General features: G+C 45.7%; 2 protein-coding genes across 2 annotated transcripts; both read left to right on the forward strand.

Annotated features, from left to right (window-relative positions):
• Nucleotides 1–2,560: 2,560 nt before the first annotated feature.
• On the forward strand, nt 2,561–4,291 carry PtA15_5A877 (uncharacterized protein; the record flags this gene model as incomplete). Its single annotated transcript, XM_053169684.1, has 5 exons — nt 2,561–2,707; nt 2,781–2,801; nt 2,878–3,925; nt 3,986–4,039; nt 4,140–4,291. 5 exons carry the CDS (start codon nt 2,561–2,563, stop codon nt 4,289–4,291), a joined length of 1,422 nt encoding a protein of 473 aa, XP_053020857.1.
• Nucleotides 4,292–19,067: 14,776 nt separating this feature from the next.
• On the forward strand, nt 19,068–21,813 carry PtA15_5A878 (uncharacterized protein; the record flags this gene model as incomplete). Its single annotated transcript, XM_053169685.1, has 9 exons — nt 19,068–19,113; nt 19,222–19,926; nt 20,027–20,252; nt 20,330–20,783; nt 20,864–20,924; nt 21,022–21,444; nt 21,549–21,587; nt 21,686–21,720; nt 21,805–21,813. The coding sequence occupies 9 exons, from the start codon at nt 19,068–19,070 to the stop codon at nt 21,811–21,813; spliced, it is 1,998 nt and encodes a 665-aa protein (XP_053020858.1).
• Between the last annotated feature and the right edge of the window lie 236 nt (nt 21,814–22,049).

A 22,049-nucleotide genomic window follows, 5' to 3' on the forward strand; every position in this document is an offset into this window, starting at 1 on the left:
AGAGATGAGGAAGTTCAGCCTGGTTGGCTTTCCACCAGTCAAGGATTTTGAAGTGGCTTCCGTTTGGAACTACCACATTGGGTTGCTTGAGGTATAGATCAAGCTCGAAGTTCACGGACATGGTGTAGGTGCCTTTAGTGGAAGCCAGGAATGCATGGAATACATCGTCTTCGTCATCATCATCAAAAGGGTTTTGTGATGTTTCCGCAGCCTTCTCTTGGGGAATGAATTTTTTGGGTTTGGGCGCGTAGCTAGAGAAATAGTTGTACAAGAGTTCCCTGATATGAGCAAGTTGGGATTCACATGCTTCTTGACTGAGTTCGAGCTCGTTACAAAAGTGAAGACAGAGGAAGTCAAGTTTGTAGCGTGGATCAAAAACAATTGCTAGGGAAGCAAAAGTTTGCATTCATGGGTGCCAATATTTGTTGAACTTTTCAAGCATTGATTTGGCAGCGAGTTCAATAGATGGTAGAGTGCTTTCCTTTTGAGCTTTATTGATGTATTTCTCAAGCTTAGTCATTATCTTGAAGACCAGATTTGAGGTGGGGGACTGAGTACCGGAGAGATTGGCAGTAGCTTTGTCAGAAATAAGAGAAGAAAATTCAATGTTTGATCTTTGCAATCTTGAATCTTGACTAAAAGCGAGCTCACCCTTCTGAAAAATCCCCAAGAAATCTTGCATATTTCTCAATTGCACCCATTCAGCTGGGGTGGGATATGAATTGTAGCCCAATTCAGTCATAGACAGTTTTTCAAAAGCTGTCTTGAATGGCAAAGCCGAGTCAATCATGAAGAAGGTTGAGTTCCATCGAGTAGCAACATCAAGTGTGGGTTGTTTGTCCGAGATTATACCACAGATATCTACGGCTTTGTCAAATGCTTGTTTTCTAGCAGGATAACTCCGAACATATTTCACCAAAGCACAAAGCTTAGCCAGTCCTTGATTTACAGATTGGAGGCCATCTTTCACAACAAGGTTTATGATATGCCCACAACATCGGACATGGAAATAAGCTCCTTTAACATCTAGTCCCTGAGGAGATCGTTTGTAAAGTAGCTTCTGGATCCTTCGGACTGCCGTGTCATTTGTCGCAGCGTTGTCAAGAGTAATAAAGGTACATTTCTCTTGCAGATTCCACTCCAAAATTGTGTTGCGCAGGCAATCAGCAATTGCCAATCCGGTGTGTGGTGAAGAAAGGGTTTTGAACCCCACAATTTGTTTCTTCAGTTCCCAGTTGTCATTGATGAAGTGCGCCGTGACCACCATGTATCCAGTCTGATCTCTGGAAGTCCACAAATCAGTGGTCAATGCAACTCGACAAACGGCTGAGATTTCTTCCATTATCAAAAGTTTCATTTGATTATAAATATTCAAGCAATCATTGCGCACTGTGTGTCGACTGATCATCTTGAAATCAGGTTGTAAAGAGGACACAAACTTGATAAAAAAACTCGTGTTCCGCAAGCCAAAAAGGATACTTGTGAACAATTATCATTTGCGCCAAAAGTGTACAAGATGTTTCTTGCGAGAACTCCCATTTGTTGGGGCCGGATTTGGTATTTTCTTGCATTCCAAAGAGAGGACTCCCCTCACAAGCAAAAAGGTGACATTGGAAATGACTTGTTCCCACAGATGGACGCCCGGTAAATTATTTCCGGCAGTATTCACAGATGGCTTGTGCAAGCCCATCTACTTCTAAAAAAACAAAGAAAGAGATATCTGTAAGTTGAATTTATGATGGTTAGAAAGAAACCTCAATACCTTCCAAATCAAAGTGGTCCCAAGCCTTGCTGGTCAGTCGGCGTCTCTTTGTGCCTTTGCTGCTGTTGTTCTCAATACAAGGTTGCTGAGCCAAAGACTGGGTAGGAATGGGAGCGGTGGTTGAATCCATGATTGTTTGAAGCTTTCTGTCAACCTGATTATGACTTGAGACTCAAGAGATCTTGATCATTTCATAATCCAACCTTGGGCTCCCATGGGCCAGCCCATCTGAGTGTGGGAAACCAAAACAACAAGCTCAGACCCAGCCCACAAGCTGCGGCGTGGGCTGCCCATGGGCCAGCCCGGCCCATTCTCAACCCTAAGGGCCTGTACCATGGGCCTCAATTTTGGAAAATTTCAACTTTTTTTGCCCTGTACACAAAAATGGAAAACTAGTGGAGGGTTCAAATGTTGAAATTCTTCACATTTGGGCTCCAGCCTACATTTTGGCCAGGCCCAGTTTTTGTCCCAAGAAATTTTGAGGCAAATAAATTTGGAAAATTTCAATTTTCATGCCCTATGGTACAGGCCCTAAATTTAGCCCAAACTCCGGATTTTGCAATTACATGCATTTATAGTGGGTTTCCAGGGTCCTGTGTTTCTTCGCAAAAATTGTTTGATTTTTAAGCTGCAAGAAAATCAAGCTTCACTTGAGCTGTCCCGAAGAATTCCGCACGGGACCATAGGAAAGGTGGGGGAGGGTTACGAGCCCAATCCGTGTGTTGACCCAGTTTATTTCCTTTTGTAACGTCTGCTCGACAGTTCGCCACTAGATCACAACCAACTTTCCGTTACGAAATGTCTCAACCCAACACCCCCCAACGCGAGAACACTTATCCTCTGGCCATGCCTCGAGTTCTGGCAGCCTTGAAGGATCTGATCGTAGTCGAAGAAACCAATGAGGAAAGAATCAAACTGAATAACAAGGTGGCCTGGTTTCATGATGTAAGTCATCTCTATCGAGTACATCTGTGGTGTGTATGGTCTACTCATATATCCTCCTCTTGTCCTGAAAAAGGTTTTTCGGCTTAAAGGATCAGTGAGTTGGATTTACCCCCATCTCGCTTAACCTCAAGATCATGTAGTTTGAGTGGGGCTGACCTATTTTTATTCAGACAATACCACATGCATTCAAGGCGGTGATTGTCTTTACACTCTGGTCAACGATTGTCGCGGTGGCGGACCTGGTATACGAGACATCATTGAATCTATCAAACTCGGTCGTACCTCTCCTCTCGGTCGTTGTGGGCTTGATGCTCGTGTTCAGGAATACGACAGCGTTTGCCCGATGGGAGGATGGAAGAAAAGCGTTTACCTCCTTACAATCCGCCGTTCGGAACACCGCCCGAGACTATTGGATCTCGATCGGAGCACCCGTCCATACCTCGAATCCGAAAGACCCCCGTCCAGCGCCGCTTTCGCCCAAAGAAATCAGATTAAAAGCAAGAGCCCTCCGACTATTGGTGGCATATGTGACCGCTGTGAAGCGGCACGTTCGAGGCCAATACGGGATAGATTATGAGGACCTGAGGGCCCTGTTACCTCCGGAGTTCTACAATCGGTCAAGTCAGCCCGGCTTTGGATTCGATGCGGCCGATGCAGACATCAAAGGGTCTTCTTCGAATACCATGCCCAACGAGTCACCCCCTCCGCTCAGCGGCGCCCTTCGCGAGCCAAGCGGTAGCTCAAATACGCTTTCCTCAGATGCAATTGAGCCCACTCTTGGCAGACGTCGTCCAGCTTACCAACGTGTCACCTCTTTCTTTTTCTCTCAGAAAGAGGAACTCGGGCGAATAACGGCCGATTCGGTTGGAGTCTCGGATGAATCCTCTCCGCTCTTACGCCACCGTCCATCCGACCAAAGAATGGAGGACTCTTCAGTCGTCGTCGTCCATAACTTTCTGTCTAGACCCTCCTTACCCTTACCGCTGGTGATCGCACATCAGTTACATCTCTACATCACCAGATGCAAGCGGAAAGGTTATCTCGAGGCTATCGGTCCTGCGGGTCACAGTCGTCTCGTCGCTTCGATTTCGACAATGAACGATCTGTTTAGCTCGATCGACGGCCTTGGCATGACCAAAATCCCTGCATGCTACTGCATCCATCTCAAACAGTGTACAACGCTTTATCTCTGGGCTCTTCCACTTACTCTGGCTTCTGGTAAGACTTATTCTACTCTTCTCACCGCTGTGACCCAATTAACATTTTTTGTGATTGCAGATTTAGGATGGGCATTGATTCCATTTGTTTCAATTGTTGCTTTCACCTTAGTCGGTAAGTCAGAAAAGAAAGCGGACAAGATCATACGTACTTCTCACCAGCATTTTCTTGACAGAAAAATCTGACAGTTAATTGTTATTGATGACGTTAACAGGAATCGAAGCCCTAGCCAGAGAATGTGAAGATCCATTTGGAGTTGATCCTTCTGATTTGCCGCTGGATTATATTTGTGCCGATCTTCGAAACGAGGTTGAGCATCTCATTGCCAAACTTGGTAGCGATCCTGAGCAAGATCTCATGATTTAAAAGCCAAGCCAGGCCAGGCCCCACAACATAATGCCTTTTTAACATTTTGAATAGGCTGAAAGAAACTTGCATGCCCTTCTCTGCATTCCTCCTTGTACAAACAAGTTTGCGCGTACAGTTTTTATTATTTGTTGTTGTAATATTAGACTAGTTAGATGGTTTTGACCAGCAAGACATAGACGGAACTGCATGGATCTCAGTAATTCTTTTGTTCTGTTCTGTCCTGTCTTTTTTTGAGTTTTGGATTTGATTTCCTCTCTACATCAGCATTGAATGGTTCTATTTATTTGTAAGAAACAAGTCAAACCAAACATCACATTTTCCTACTCTTGACCTGCCACATGTAATGATTCTCTTTCTATGTGCTTCATCAAACATTTTTCAAATGTGCTATCAGCAACACTGCGACCGTTCCAATACCAGGACTGGTATCGCGTGGTATCAGACTGAAACTCGGTCTGGTATCTTGGATCGGTACCGGCTGGCCGTCAGTCAATCCAAGGTTTTGATCCCTGGTGGATTGGTTGCCTCGGTCCAATACATGTTTTTAGGTTCTGCTGGATCAGGATTTTGTTCCGATACACATATTTATATTCAGAGGAGTATTCAATAATCCCCCTTAGGTTTACCCAAGGAGAGAATAATTTCTCCTGGATCCCTGGTCCACATCTATGTATTTTAGGGGGGTTCACAATAGGATAAAAATAAAACTTTAGAGTCAATTTTAAGGCCTTTATCAAGATTTTTTTTTAAATCTGGCAAGTTGTACAGGACTGGTTGTCCCCTGAGAATCAAAGCAAATTCTTCATTTTTTAAAAAGTGGATCATAAAGGCCTCAAAATTAGCTCTAAACTTTTATTTTTATCCTGTTGTGAACCCCCCTATTGGATTGTCCAATCCACATTTGAAGTTCTGAATGTATTGGTCTGACCAATCCAATCCTTGGTATTGGACTGGCAAGCCGGTCCGTTACATGATCCTGAGAAAGATGTGGATCAAAAATAAATCCAATCCACAGTATTGCTGGTAAAATCCCAGTAATTAGGAGTATTGAATATGAGAAATCCACCATTACAAACCATTCAATTAGAAATTGCCAAATCCACAATTCCTAATTTGATGGTTTTTTGAAACCCACCAACCCAACCAAGGTGGATTTTGAAATAGCTAAATCACATGAGCACTCCGGGGCAGGCGCACTTCAAGGATCTCGAGGCCTCTCCGATCTCCTAGGATCTTGGTCCTGCCAGCTGTCTTGTTGGATGGGTTGCTTGCAACCATTGCTCAAGAAGGCACAATGCACCGCGTGGATATGGAATATTTTATTGAAGAGGTCTTGGTTTGTATACTCCAATTGTCATTTATCATTGCCGGTCTTCCCCGCACCAACACACACTGACACTCTTGGCACCCACAGGTCATCGGAAATGAACCCGTTCCCCGGTTGTAACAGCATCCTGGTCATGGATAATGCGCGCATTCACCACGGTGGTTGCATTGCGGAGATATGTGAGGCGGCAAACATCCTATTGATTTACTTGCCGCCGTACTCCCCGGACTTCAATCCTATTGAAAAGGTTTTCTCCGTTGTGGTGTTCTGTGCCTGTTGCAATGCCAAAAGGACATATGCAAAGGTATTGGGATAGTACAGTTACATACAGGTGGAACCCATTGCAAGAGGAGGAGATAATCTTACACAACAGTTACAACATTTACATACATACACCCTTTGGTCACCGCGGCAGATTGGACGGAAGAATACACGACGTGGATACTAGGACAAGGGAGGAGGAAGGAAGGAGGACCAGAGAGAGGCTTTGACCCCCAAATCATGGAAAGGAGGAGTATTCTAGTTGGGTGCAGCGTGCATGGAAGGTGGCTTGGTTACATAGCAACATATTCTGAAGGATATGGAAGGTGGCTTGGGTACATAGCAACGCATGACATCAGGCAGCGCAATATATGCAGGCAGATAAGGTGTACAAATAGTGTCACTGCAGCATAATTCCCTCATTGTTTGGGTGGCTGTGCAGTACAGGTGCACATATGCTGTGCAACTGAGATCCCCTGCAGCTAAATTCCCTCAAACACATTCCCCTGGAGCTAAAATCCCTCACTCTTCAATATAAAAGGAGCTCTTCTCCCCCCCATAATTTCTCTTTTGGATGATCAACCTATAGAGGTCTGGTCACACATGGTAGTTTAGCAGTAGTAGTTTTGAGTAGCGTAGAGTCAGTCAGTCAGTAGAGTGTTAGTGCAGTAGTAGAACCCACAATCAGCAACCAACCAACCAAACAACAACAAACCAACAACCAACCAACCAACCAACAACCCATTCTCCTTATTAGCATATTAGTAGTAGTAGTAGTAGTAGAAGTAGTAGTACAAATTATAACATCAACAACAGTAGAGGAACTTCACCATAACAAACCACGTTATCCTTAGTTATAACCAGTCTAAAAAAACACATTGAATTAGATATTCAGGTCTGATAGAGATTACTATATAAAAGTAAGAGCTATCTTGGAATCTGCCACATTTTTCTTAAATATTGATTACAAGACTCTTGGTTATTTGCATGGTACTATTAGAGGGGCAGGTCTTTCAAACCACCCGTAGATTGTAATAGCCTTTCAACCTATCATACAATTTATTTCCCCCTCAAAGGAACTTCAATTACCCATCCATCCCTGGAGTCCTACACCGTCCTCAAATCATAGATCAAACGCCACCAGATACTAACCGGTACATCTGCGGACGCCAAGATCATCAAGGATTTTCTGCCAACCATTGTCACCCCGGCACTGATGAGAGGCCTCTTCTTGGGCAGCGGCTACTCGGCAGGCCAACAAAACCTTGATGCTGTGGGGCCTGCAAATGATGGTGAAGTGTTCAATGTACCCAAGGATGCTGCCCCGGGCGTCTAATGAGCCTTAGGTTTCCGCTGTAGGGTGCTTCTGTACCTGCCCAATCCGCCATTCCCACTCAGTTTCCCCTGCGTCCATTCTGCTGTGCTGGGCATTCCTTAGTGCCGTGGGCGGTTGTGTACCGCCTGGACAACCATCAGTTTCTAGTTGCTTGTTTTCTGTGGGATTATTTCCCACTTGGGCTGACCCAGGTGCTACTCCTGTAGCCCTCAAGTCACCCCGGTACGGGCTGAGTGGAGCTATTTCCCTTTCTCTCCTTTTCTCCTCTCCCTGGATAGGGTTTGGATTTCTTGAGGGTTCTCCTTCAAGAAAGAGAGTAGGGGCTACTTGTAGGAGGAACTTGGTAGTTCCTCCTTCAAGAGCATCACTCCTGGATAGTGTTAAGCTCCAACAAGCTGGAGCCCGCACCCATAACTCAGGTGAAGCCTGAGCCTGGCTCTGTGCCTAACAATATCCCTCAGCGTGGGTTTTACACTGCGTTGCAATCTAAAGTTAAAACTCTACTTGGGTGATTAGTTCCTCCAAGTCTCTTGGTACCGTGATCACCAATTGGTCTTGGCCTCTGTGTCCGTCTTGCATCCCTCTTGACAGGGAGTCTGCTCTGTTCTCTGTTGACGTGACGCGCTTAGCCACCAAGTCTATCTGGTGTTTGATCAGCATCTACTGTATGATTTTCCATTCGGCGTTTACAAATATGTCGCCGGATTTCCTCTTGTGGATTACTGACGTTAGTTGAGGCCGAACAGCCGGCCAGGCAAGCCCATTGTTGACAGAATCGACCACCTCGCACTCCCCATCTTTGACCGCACTGCCGACAAGGCGCCTTTTTGCCCAGAACTGCTATGATCCGACGGCGGCGAGGAGACTGGAGGTGGAATTTGGGCGGCTTGTGCAAGCACATGGAGGAGGGTTGGAAGTATTCAGCCCAACATGGTGTTTGGACCAGCCCCACTTGGTGGTCTCCCGGAGCTGGGCATGGGTGGAGGGGAAGAAAGTGTGTATGATGGTGATCACCAAGCCAGCAAAAAGGGGGAGGGGGTGTATAATCAGAGGCAACAAATACAGAAAGATTGAACTTGCGGGTATGTGGCTGTCCTTGGCGTGGGATTTCTTGCGGGCTGAAACGGAGGGGTTGATGGATGTGGCTGGTCGGCAGGGTGATGTGTTGTGTGCTTGGCAACAGTGAGTATGGTCGAGTTGTGAGGGGGGGCTGACAAGGCTATGTAACACGGCCACAAAGCAGTGGCAGATGTCCTTCAGGGCATCCCCCATTGCACTTGCGCGGGTTGATGGCCTCACAGCCCCGACTTTTGCTTCTCACACTTATGCCAGGCTGAGCGGGTTAACTCCGGTCTCTTTTCACCTGTGGCATGTCACAGGCTGGGAGTTTGTTAAATCTTTGGGACTTCTTGTAAATACTTTCTTTTATAATTTGTATTTTTTGTTTGTTTTTAGCATGTATCTTTTTTTTTGTTATTGCATGTCTATAGGGGAAACGCTTGAATTTTTTTTGGTGAAACTGTGGTTTTAATAAACTTAGATATCAAAACCAATCAATGGAGGTTAAGCCAAACAATCCACATTTCAGTTAATTTGGTGATGATTACTTAAAATGAATTCAATTTATAGGAGAAAACAAAATTTGATATACTTTTGACAATTGGCAATAATCACTTGATCTTTTGGGCATGAAGGATTGTTTGCCTCAGAGTGCACGCGGCAGAATGCGATTTGGGCTAGTAAACTAATCGCAATGGGGATGAATTTAGAGTAAATCATTCTTGCTGTCATTATGATGCGTTACTTGCTAAATTCTGGGTGATGGATGTGGCGAGATAGGCTTTGTAAAAATGTATGATACACGCCAGCTAGCCAGGCTCGTATAGTATTCCGCTTGAGCTGAGTCCAGCGGGTTGAAAATCAAACACCGGTGCTCACCATAGTTTGTTGCCATGCACGTGGTCGTCCAGCGAAGGCTTAGAGTAGCAGGGGACAATTAAACAACTGAAAGGGACCAAATTGTACTGAAATTGCTGTGCGATCAAAGTCGACCTCCAAGGTGTTCCAGAACTGGGACGCAGTCGTGATGAAGTTGGCAGGACTCGGCTTTTGCGAAGTTTAAAGTTTCAGATCTGTAGTTAAAAGAGATGGATTTTCATTTTTATGTATCAATTTCTTTGGGCGCTTTTTTCTTTTTCTTTCGTTCTCCTCAAAAATCACTCGGATTAAAATCAGCACACTCAACGTTATAAATAACCATTCATTCAGTCACTTCATAAATAAAACTGGTGCTCCCCTGGGTCGTTTTATCGGAAGGACATGGGAGAATTGAAAGTTCCTTCGGCCAGTGGGACCCGAGACCATCCGATCAAAACATTACTTTGTTTAGTTGATTTCGGGTGGCAGCAACAGCAATTCTGGAGCACCTCAACGGAGGTCGGCTTTGATTTCAAGGCCACTTTGCTCGTTTGGTTGAGCCGGGAGACCACCACCATGGCAACAAATGGTTGTGCGCACCAAGGTTCGTGTTTCAACCTGCTAGAGTCAGGCAGGTGACTCCACTATTTTAGGCGGGCTGGGTTGGCCAGCTGGCCAGAATCAAATATTTTCACATGTGTAGCCTATCTCGCCGCATCTCATCTCATCAAGAGTTTTGGAAGTCATAAAATTATAGGAGCAGCAAGAATGATTTCCTCTAAAGTTTCCTTCTTTGTGGTTGGTTTACTAGCCCACAGCAATATGTATCGCGTGCACGCTCAGGTGGTCAATACTGCATGCTCAAAAGATCTGCAAACAACTCAAGCCAACTGTCAAAAGTATTCTGATTCTTGATTTTCTCCTTCCTGAAACTCCATTCCAAGCCAGAATCACGAAACTGGCTAGAAGTTAGAACATGGACAATTTAGCTTACCTCCTATTAAATTATTCTTAATATTTATCTGAAATAGGGCTTACCATGGAATTCGGTATACTAAAGGTGGAATTACTGGAGGTGAAACCAAAGTTGTTGTTAATGCTGGAGACTGCCTTGCAAGTTCATTTTGTTCATCTTTAAAAAAATATGTACTTCCCAATCAATCACTATGCTAAGGAAAATTTTGTTTTTCCATAATTAGATCATTATTGAATCTAATAACAAAGGGTAATTAAAGCATCAAAGCTCTCTCTTCCAACTAATTCATTTTCTGATCAGCCAGCAGGTATTTATTGATTGTGCTTCCAATTTACACACTTATCAGTGCTGCCATGAAGCCAGATATAGAAAGTGCAATAGATGCCATTTTCAATCCATGTCCTGCATCATTTGTGAGCAATTTTCTTGCTTGACATGTATTATTTGGCCAAAAAATTTCCTGACAAGATTAAATATTCAATATTTTTAGCCACAATACAGGGAAAAGGCATTCTTCACAGTTACAGTTAAAGGGATTGCACCTGATGATGCTCCATTTGGCATAATTTCAAAACTTGAAATTCCAACCTGTGACTTCAACAGTAGGAATATGGTCACAAAAGGTTTGATTCAACCACAAGATTGTACAAAGTTTGTTCCTGAATATTGAGAAGAAAAAACATATAAATCTGTGATTGGCTTGGATCTGAAAGCTGCTTCTTTTATTAGGGCCTTGATTAGGGGGATTCAAACTTCAGCCGGTTCCTCATCAATTTTGAGTAAATCTGGAACATGCACTGTAAGGCAACCCTTAACAAAAACCAAATCCAAAACATCTGATATTAATCAATTTTTCATTATCCTCGCTAATTAAAATTGTTCCTTCTATCACATTAAACATGTTTTTATGCATAGGTTATGGTTAAAGCTATTAATGATCTGTCTATTACAATGTCAGTATTTGATCAAAAGAATCTACATCTGTAAATATCTCCTGATAAGGATATACCTGATTTTATCTATTCTTGCATTTTTGAGAAGCCAGAGGCCGGAAAGCATTAACTGATATACTGAAGCAAATAACAGACAAGTGCAAAAAAAAAGTAAGTAAATTTAAATCTGACCTGCATAGATAAATAGGAATTGAATTTCAATGAATTCAACAGAATGGTATCTTGATGAAAGTTGGTGGTAGCTTTGGGAAAAATTCAAAAATAGAGATGGAAATAGGCACTGATGTTTACAACTAATGAGAGATTTAGGCTCTGTTTGGATGAAGTTTGATAGGTTTTGTGTTATATATATACTGGAGGCCAAGGCGGCTTCGCCGCTACCAATCCTTGGCTCAGTTGCTCCACCCCTGTATCAAATTTCCTCTCCAATTCTCTGTGTATTAACACAATACTAGAGAATCGGCTACGCCGCTGCAGGTTCTAAGACCCCCGCCCCATATTCCCATTTCTTGCTGAACAGTTCCACTCCCAGAGCCAACAATGGGAAGTTACTTACATTATGTTATCCAGAGGGATTTTTGTAACATGACTTTCCACCTTTACCAGATAACATGTTATTGTTATCTGGTAAATTGTGCCTGCACATTTTTAGATAACGCAACAGAGGGGGCTTTCTGCTTCAACAACGCCAGTAATGCGCTAACCGTGTTATCTGGTGCAAAAGCGCTGGAAAGAGGGCAAAAAACCTGTGTTATTCCCATGTTATACCCCTAAGATTGCGGGGGATAACATAATAGGTATAATAAATCAGAAAAAAAATAAAAAAGTAATGTAACTGAAACATTGTTGCCGTTAGCTCAATAATAACGGCACCAATTAATTTACATTATCCTTTACTTTTTGTTACAGACAATTTAACTTCATTATTGCTAGATTTGCACTTGCCATTGTACTTGCAAAACATGCCTCACATTACCACACCTCCATAAAGCTATCTCTCAGCTAAAACATACCATCCCAACCAATCAAATGGAAAACATACCTTAACTGTTAATGTGCTGCCTTCTCCAATCTAAAGATGGTGGCTGATACCCAGGTACCTGCCTCAAAAATTCCAAAATCTAGCCATCCGCACCTGCACCCACGCAGGGGTCAGTAGGCAGGTACCACGGTGTAAGACTCAAAAGTGGTAATGAAACCCTTTTGCTGAATGGTGAAGGGTATGATGGAGTTGCAAGCTCTGCCCTTCTGTTATCAGTCAACAAGACCCACCAAGCTCAGCTTGGCAAGTTTTATTAAGTGATAGGTCTGGTCTGTTCCAGATGAAATCTGTTTGACTGGCAACGTGTAAGTGTTTCAATTACTTTGTTATAAGGGTTGAATTGTTGTTATAAGGGTTGATTTATTGTTATAAGGGTTTTAGGATTTGAGTGTGGATGAGTGTTGGGTGACTTGTGAGTTCTGAGTGAGAAACTGGGGAGCAGGCCACTGGGGGTGGAGAGAGCTCCTTTTATAGACAAAAGTGGAGCCCCAAAGGGGCTTGTGGGTTAGGGTTTCAGCTAATCTAGACAACAGGGTGAGGGATTTTAGCTGGTGGGAGTAGATACAAATGATGTCATAACCCCTCAGGGGCGCATGAATGATGTCGGAATATACAACAGAACATTCTAACGCATGCATGAGGTGACAGTAGACTGCATGAGCTGTCATACAGGGGGAATTAGTGTATACACAAAGTCTGAGGCTGCAGAAACAGTGTAAATGATGTCATACTATGTATATAAAGGAGTGTATGTAGTTAATATGTAATGAGTGTAGCCTGACAGGGAGATGTATGTTTTTATCCTGTGATTTGTATGTACTACTGCAAAACTTGGGTTGGGGCAGGTGACAGCTGGGTTACTGGGGCTGGCCGTGTGATAGGTGTCCATGAGGTGTAACTTCCGCACTAGAGGGGGTCCAGGGGTGCTTCCAGTGGTGACTAGGGGTGAAATTGGCCGTAGAATCCATTTCTGGGGTCCATTTGATGGTATCTTGAAGCCTAGTATGAGTAATTATGTGGTATAGAAAAAACTTTTTATTTTTCCACTTTTCCGTCTACCACAACGGGTGTGGAGTTTTTTTGTGGTGTAAGCACAGAATCCCCCTTCCCAAGCTGGTGCATGTATGAGTACCAACCATCCAAGCTGGATTCCTCTGAGTCTTGGTCAGGTGGTAATGTATACCAAATTGCCAAGATTCCTCTTGATATTGGCAGCTTGGTGTAAGATACCATCCCACCAGGATTTTTCTTGGCAGGTTGGTGGATGATGACATCCCACCACAGTTCCTCTTGGCGGGTGGAGTTTACTTCTATAAATGCACACTAAATTTTCCACATTTGGTTGTCATTTCTAAGATGTGATTAGTGCTATGTAAAAACTGTGCAAAGACCATGGCACCACAGAAGACAGAAAGTATAAATGTTTGGCACATTTTTAAAAGTAGCAAGTTTCTGGGCGGCGGAGCAGCCACAGAGATATCATACCTGATGCAGGCCAAGGCTGAGAGGATTTTCAAGTGTGAAGAAGTCTTGGATCTGTTATTCCTCGCCCAGCAGGACAATTAGCCAATCCATCAGACCCCCCCCCCCCCTCCCGCGCCCCCCTCAGTGCGTGCACACATACTCTGTCAACTCGCCCAGCCAGCCCTGAATCATCAGCCGGCAGATCTGGGTGTTGGTTCTCTTGCCCGTCGCCAGGTCGGCGGCCTTGTTGCCTCGCGCAAGTTCAAGAGCCTCGGAATTTTTAATGTCTGCATCAGCCTCACATTCTTGTCTTGCTCTGCATCTATCCCAAGGCTTTTTTGCTGACCACTTGGAGCAAGGTCCAGGCCCGACAGAGGAAGGGCAGGGGCTAAGGCCGGTTGATCTGCTTGAGCTTCCAGTTGTTGGTGGATAACAGCGCCAAGCCCTTGGCGCCACTGACATCCACCACATAGGTCAGGAGGAAGCCCAGCACACCGCTCTTGCGTTTTCGATGGGGTCCCCACACTCCGGTCCCAACTCCCACAGACTCTGCCTTCAAAGATCTTGGCCCTCGACGCCCCGAGGAGCCCGCGTGTCAAAACTCATACCCTCAGCTCATTGGCTCTCTACTGTGGGCGTCTCAGTGCACACGCCCTGACATTGCTTTTGCAGTGAATTGACTTTCTCAGTTCCTGAGGGATCCTTCTGAAGCACACTGGGCCGCAGGCATGCGTGTACTAAGCTACCTTCTGACCACCAAACACCTACGGCTTCAACTGGGCGGCAACCTTAACTGCTGCGGCTTTTCGGATTTGGACTGGGCGGAAGACCGCCACGACCACCGTTCCACCTCTGGCTACACCTTCTGTATTGGTGACGGGGCGATCTTGTGGAAATCCAGAAAACAGGCCACAGTGTCTCTCTCCAGCACGGAGGCTGAGTACAAGGCCATGTCTGACTTGTGCAAAGAAGGCCTCTGGCTCCGGTACATGCTTTCCGAGCTTCATCTTTGTCCTAAGTCAGCTCTTCGGCTCCACATTGACAACGCTGGCGCCAAGGCACTCGCAAAAAACCCCGAACACCACTCCAGGACAAAACACATCCACGCCCGGTACCATTTCGTGCGGGAATGCGTCAAAGCTCAACGCCTGGTGGTTCTCCATGTCTCCACCAAGGATATGTTTGCGGATATGCTAACAAAACCCCTCCCCCAAATCAACGGTCCTCTTTTGGCTTAGTCTGATTTCTCCTACCCCATCACCCTTCACATTCTAACTTAACACAAGACCCTCTTTGGAGGGCCTGGTGCAGCCTGGCTGGCGCAGAGCGCCCCTTGCGAAGCGAGCCTCCGAAGGAGGGACTTGCGCCGTATACCCCCCTACCCGCCCTACTCTTTTTGGCATTTTGCAGGGCATTATTTTAGAAACACTATCAAATTTGATCCACTCAACCTTTTTTTTCTTGTTCAGTGTGCCATGACCGCCTGCTTCTTCTCTACAAGCATGCCAAAAATCAAGTGTCCCACTCACTTCAAAATTGGTCTTTTTCCTTGTTTTCCATGGGCAATACATCCACAGGCTGCTTATGTAATGTAAAGCCACCAGTCAGAGTACAGGGAGTGGTGCCATCAAACCTGAGCACTTTGAAAGTCTTATTGTGACAGTAAAAAATGGTGAGAGGGTCCAAAAATAATGCTACATATCCTACAAGATGCAGGAGAAGGAAGGGGTCATTTGGCTCAGCGGAACCTTCATGCTATTCCTCACGACTGAGGAGGTACAAGCAATAGAATGGAAAACAGCAAAAAAACAAGAAAGAGTAGGTCAAGCACTGGTGCATAGTGTATAGGTCCCTCCTTTGGAGGGTCCCTGCGGGACGGCGTCCCCCCTCTACAAAGAGAGGGTCTTAGTTAACTTAGCTTCACATTCCATTTTCCAATTTCCCTTCTTTTGTGTTGTCTTCTTCAATTTTCTTTTCTTCCCTCTTTTTCCTTTCTTTCAGCCAGGTTGTCAGCAAGGGGGGGGGTGTTGAGGTGTTGTTTTCTTCTTTATGCTTCCATCTGTCTGTGTTTTCCTTTTCTTGTTTCCTTGCACCTCTCATATCACAGTGTGTGACATCTCAGCTTGTATATAGTCTAGGCCAGGGAGGCAGGCGCGGAAATCCTCTTCTTCACTCCTTCCGCGCTCTGTCCTTCCTGACCTAGGTTAGTGTCTTTCCTTTTCTCTCTCTTTCTTTTCTTCATATTGCAATGAACTTACTCTTTCTGCACTCTGTCCTTCCTGACCTAGTTCATTGCAACATGTAGAGACTTTAAAATGAAGATGTGTCTGGTGAGAGTCGAACTCACAACCTCAGCTATGCTGAGACACATACTAGAGTGCTGCCTCTACCAACTAGGCTACAGACGCTTGTGGCTGCCAGCTGGGTGGTTGGTTGGTAGTGCTCATGGGTCAATCCGACAGCCCTCCATACTGTGGTGATACATCATGGTAGCAGACTAACAGACAACTCAACATGTTCTTCAGTCGGAAAAGGATAGAATGCTCCAGACTTACAGTGATTCGAGCCGGTGGTGGGCCAATGTGGCAAATGTGCCAGAGCTCGCTAGCAGAGAGGTACCCTGGGGGTGGGTCTTCCCTACCAAACAAATCAATCCCAAATCGTGACATCGGTTCCACTGAGTCTTCAAGAGTATGGTCTATTTGACCGTGGTGGAGGGGCAGATGAGGGCGGATGCTAGTTGACCCCTTTGCGGGTGCACTGGTCTACTGGCTGCTGTGGCCAAGATGATCGTCAATGACAAAATCATGGCCTTGGAGAGGTAAAAGCCGAAGGACAGCAATTGTGCAGAGCCTTGAACCTTGGGCAAAAATCCAGGAAAATCCTGCAGATCTGTCCAAGGATTGTTCAAAACACAATACATTTCCCTATATATACAGATCAGTATTGTAGAGTATTATTCCTCCGCAATTCTCAAGATTACCTTTGAAATAAACCAGAGTTATCCTATCTACAACCCAAAAGAGACCTACTCCTAGTCCCCTTTGAGCCTGTACCCGTGTTACGGTTACATCTCCCAGGCCAAAGGGGCCCCCCCACGTATCTAAACCCTGGGACAAGGGTTTAGATACGTTTGGGCCCTTAGTTGCTCCAAACTTAACACCTATTGGTGTTCAAGGAAAGCCTTGAACACCAAAGTACATGCAAGTCATGCATAGCCAACTTTGAATCCCCCTAGTGTTCACAGGTCCAGTCCGGAAGATCTGGTGTGGTGGGGTTGGCTTGTGGTGAAACTTGGATATTGTTGGGTTTGGTTGAGTTGTGGTTGAGCCTCATTTCTTCTTCTTCTTCTTCTTTTCCTTTTTTTACTTGGGAGTTGAAAAGTTGTTTACGTCGCACGGACCGTCTCCGGACGTCCACCCTGGGTCCTTGAGACCTTGCGCGGCCCCAAAAGCATTTTGGGAGTCAATTAATTAATTCCCCTCTTGAGGATGGGAGCCAATACATTAATTTAACAAAATGTGAAAATTTATATCTTGTCACTGTTGTACCCAAACGCCCTAAAAGTTTTACAGAAATATAACTACACTCTTTAGAGAATATTGTGAGCTTCACGACATTAGTACTCCTCAGGGAGACCCTGTGTAGCCGGGGGCGGATTTGGCGGATTTCCTACTAAGGCCAACCCCCGAAACCTTATCTATGGTGCTCCAAATGGCCCCAAAATTATTCAGCTATGAGAATACACTCTTTAAAACATATGTTAAGCTTCACTGCATTATTACTCCTCAGGTAGACCCTGTGTAGCCGGGGGGCAGATTTGGCGGATTTCCTACTGAGGCAAACCCCCAAAACCTTATCTACAGTGCTCCAAAAAGCCCCCAAATTTTTCTGCTATAAGAATAAACTCTTCAGAACATATGTTAAGCTTCACAGCATTATTACTCCTCAGGGAGACCCTGTGTAGCTGGGGGGCAGATTTGGCGGATTTCCTACTAAGGCAAACCCCCGAAACCTTATCTATGGTGCTCCGAATGGCCCCAAATTCTTTCTGCTATAAGAATCAACTCTTTAAAACATATTTTAAGCTTCACGGCATTATTACTCCTCAGGGAGACCCTGTGTAGCCAGGCGGCGGATTTGGCGGATTTCCTACTAAGGCAAATCCCCGAAACCTTATCTATGGTGCTCCAAATGGCCCCAAATTTGTTCTGCTATAAGAATCAACTCTTTAAAACATATTTTAAGCTTCACTGCATTAGTACTCCTCAGGGAGACCCTATGTAGCCGGGGGGGGCGGATTTGGCGGATTTCCTACTAAGGCAAATCCCCAAAACCTTATCTATGGTGCTCCAAATGGCCCCAAATTTGTTCTTCTATAAGAATCAACTCTTTAAAACATATGTTAAGCTTCACGGCAATATTACTCCTCAGGGAGACCCTGTGTAGCTGGGCGGCGGATTTGGCGGATTTCCTACTAAGGCAAATCCCCAAAACCGTATCTATGGTGCTCCAAATGGCCCCAAATTTGTTCTGCTATAAGAATAAACTCTCTAGAAAACATTACAAGCTCCAAAGAGGTATTACACATCAGGCACACCTTTTATTGACTGTGGTGTAGCGTAGCGCAGCACAAATCCGCTATTTCTTAGTGTAGCATTAGCGCAATCGCGCGTATCTGCGCTAACACTACACTACAATCTAAAATAGCTTTGTACCCTGTGCGCGTAGCTTTAGCGCAGATGCGTGCGATTGGGCTAACGCTACGCTAAAAAATAGCACGTTTGTGCTGCGCTACGCTACACCATGGTTGATAAAAGGTGTGCCTGATGTGTAATACCTCCTTGGAGCTTGTAATGTTTTCTAGAGAGTGTATTCTTATGGCAGAAAAAAATTGGGGCTTTTTGGAGCACTGTAGATAAGGTTTTGAGGGTTTGCCTTAGTAGGAAATCCGCCAAATCCGCCCCCCCCCCCCCCCCCCGGCTACACAGGGTCTCCCTGAGGAGTACTAATGCAGTGAAGCTTAACATATGTTTTAAAGATTGTATTCTTATAGCTGAAAAATTTTGGGGCCATTTGGAGCACCGTAGATAAGGTTTTGGGGGTTGGCCTTAGTAGGAAATCCGCCAAATCTGCCCCCGGCTACACAGGGTCTCCCTGAGGAGTACTAATGTTGTGAAGCTCACAATATTCTCTAAAGAGTGTATTTATATTGCTGTAAAATTTATAGGGCGTTTGGGTACAACAGTGACAAGATATAATTTTTTTTGTATATTCCGTCATTTTTTGTTAAACTAATGTATCGACTCCTATCCTCGAGAGGGGAATTAATTAATTGACTCCCAAAATGCTTTTGGGGCCGCGCGAGGTCTCGAGGACCCGGGGGGGGACGTCCGGAGACGGTCCGCGCGACGTAACCGACTTTTGGGAGTCGATTTATTATTTCCTTGGAGTCGATTTTTCAACTTCCTTTGACTTTCCCCATCAAAAACACCAGATGACCAAGCCCAGCACACTCGCATCCACTCTCATCAGCAACGCGCGCCAGAACATCAAGCTCCCCTCCATTCCCAGCCTCCCCTCATCCCCACCCCCAGCCCCGTCTCCATCCTGCTCAACCACAAACTCGAAATCAAACATCCCTCGTCCAGCCCTGCTCACGCGGCTGCAAGAAGCCTACCGCGATGGAACGCCGCTAATCGTCGTCACGGGACAGCCGGCGACGAGCGGGGTCGGAAGCGGGGCGTGCCAGGAAGCCGATGTGATCGGGACCAGTCGCCGCTGGACCAAGTCGAACGTGATGGTCAAGGATGTCAGCGAGCTCCCCCGGCGGATCAACGCGGCCTTCAAGATCGCCACCTCTGCCCGTCCAGGCCCTGTCTTGGTCCACCTCCCCAACGATATCACCCCCGCCATCCTCCGCACCCCCATCCCTCTCACATTCACCCAACCGGACCTCATCGATCGGCTCCTGCCCTCCAACTACCTTAGACCTCGTCCTTGGCCATCCCCTGCCGAATCCACGCCAAATTCCAATTCAGCTCCATCCGAAACACGCGAGCTACGCCAAGCAGCCGACATGATCGTCAACGCCAAACGCCCGCTTATCTATGCCGGTCAGGGCATCTTATCGTCCGATGAGGGCCCAAAACTCCTCAGACAACTCGCCGATCAGTGGAATATCCCCGTGACTACTACCCTCATGGGAAGGGGCGCTTCCGATGAGGAGGGCCTCGAAAGCTTACACATGCTCGGTATCCATGACTCGGCCTATCCTACCTTGGCCATGCAGGACGCCGATGTCTTGATCGTTCTCGGAGCTCGGCTCGATGAACGTGTGGCTGGAAAAGTGAATAGTAAGTCACCAGCTCTTCTCCGCAGTCATTTTTTCTCTCTTAAAAAACACGCAGTTTTCTCTTCGTCTGATAATGAATGATATTGGCTCCTGTTTTCTAGCTTTTGCTCCTCGTGCCTTGGCCGCTGCCCAACAGGGCCGAGGAGGGATCACTCACTTCGAGATCCAACTCCAGGACATCAACAAGGGAGTCCGAGCGACATGTTCAGTCGAAGGGGATGTGGTCCAGAGCTTGACGCATCTGCTGAACATCCTGCCGGCGCGGATGAGCCCGCCAGAGCGAACGGAGTGGCGGGCGACGATCCAGGGGTGGAAGGACAAGTATCCGTTCGTGTGCCGACTAGGCCCCTCTCATCTTCAGGAACCGGGTCAACTGACCCTCCTCTTTCCCTCTTCGTCTTCAGTAGTCGACCCAACGGACCCTCCTCTCATCGTCTTCAGAAGCCAAATCAAGCTCCTGATTGTCAAGAACTGCCCGGCTCCTTCCTTCCTTCGTTGATCGGACCAAACAATTGTTTACAATTGCCTACCCCCACCCTCGTTGTTCGAGCCAATAGGCCCCTGCTCTCTCCTTGTCTTCAGGAGCTAGCCAAGCGCCTTGTACTCAGGAGCCGACCAGGCCCTCTTTCCTCATTATTAGAAGCCAACCAGGTCCTGCTTGTCTTCAAGAACCGAGCTCGGCCAGGCCCTCATCTCTCCTCATTCTCAGGAGTCAACCAGGCCCCTCCCGTCTTCAGGAACAGAGCTCGACCAACCCTCCGGTTTCCTTCCCTTGCCCAAGGTCCGACCAAATGGCCTCCTCTCCTCTTTCCTAGCATCAGAGCCAACCAAGCTGTTGCCCTTGCCAACCAGCCCCAGGTGAGCCCCAACACCCCTTCCCCCTTGCTTGATTGCGGGGAGAGACAACTTGAGGCTAACCCCCAGCCTACTCCTCTCAGCCTAGCCACCAAACACCTGGCCCTCGCCACTTTCCGCCTTGCCCTCGCCAACCAGCCCCAAGTGAGCCCCAACACCCCCAACCCCCCAAATTCATTCATATATATCTTGAACAACTAATCTTACTCATCTACATATTTTTGTCTTATTGCATTTTAAGCCTTATCACCATTTCTACCTAGTGCAAAAACAGCCATTATGCATCAACAGTTCTTGAACATGCGAAGATTTAGTATGATACATCCTGCATTCAATGCACGCAAGAAACCATTGATACCCACTGATTCAGCTCTCGCAGGCTTCATCGAAATGTTTGATGAAAAGCATAAGGAAACAGCAACTGCTCTTGTGGAAAAGGCTGAAAGCTTACTGGCCTACGAGAGACACATCCTGGCCTCAGAGAGGCAAATCCAACAGAACTTTCGTGAAAGTATGGCAAAGGCACAACAGAGCTTGTGTGAACAGTGGGAGATGACACACAAGCTTTCGAACCAAATTATAGAGATGTCAAGGGAACGGCTGGCTCAATCAAATGCTGAAATACTTAGGTTGACTTCTCAATTGACCCCTCAGGGTGCATTTAGTAAGGTTTCTTCTGATTGTTCTGTCTAAATTTGATGATAATTTTAGCTTATATATGTAATGCCTGAACATTGACTTTGGTTTGCATTTTGATGGTGTATCTAGAGTATTATGAGGAGGTCCATCTGACAGGTATTAATGGCCGTACGCAAAAAGAGCGTTGGAGCACATACCTTGAACATAATACATATGTTGTGAAGCAACTGAAGAAGGATATTCAAGATAATGTTGACTTGCCAAAGCTGGCAGATCAAACACACAAAATTCTCTCAGAAATGTAAGATTTAATGATGATAAAAAATTGAACTGTCTTGATGATCTAGAGCTGAAGATTTGTTTTTTCTTTCAAAAAACCAATTAGGATTTATGACTATGAATCTGAGTTTGAGGTTATCATACCTCACCCACTCCCGCACAACATTGGAACATTTCTATTTAACATGATGGAACACCTTCCAGTCAAGGTCAGATATGAAAACTCAGAAGGCATATGTTTCCCTTATTCTTTATCTAAAAAAAGACGTGTTTTTCAGTAAATCCACAAAATCCTAGACCTCTGGATCTTCTAATTAGTTTTGGTGTGTTTTATTCACATCATTACAACAA

Source organism: Puccinia triticina, chromosome 5A (genome assembly GCF_026914185.1).
Source record: "Puccinia triticina chromosome 5A, complete sequence".
NCBI lineage: Eukaryota > Fungi > Basidiomycota > Pucciniomycetes > Pucciniales > Pucciniaceae > Puccinia > Puccinia triticina.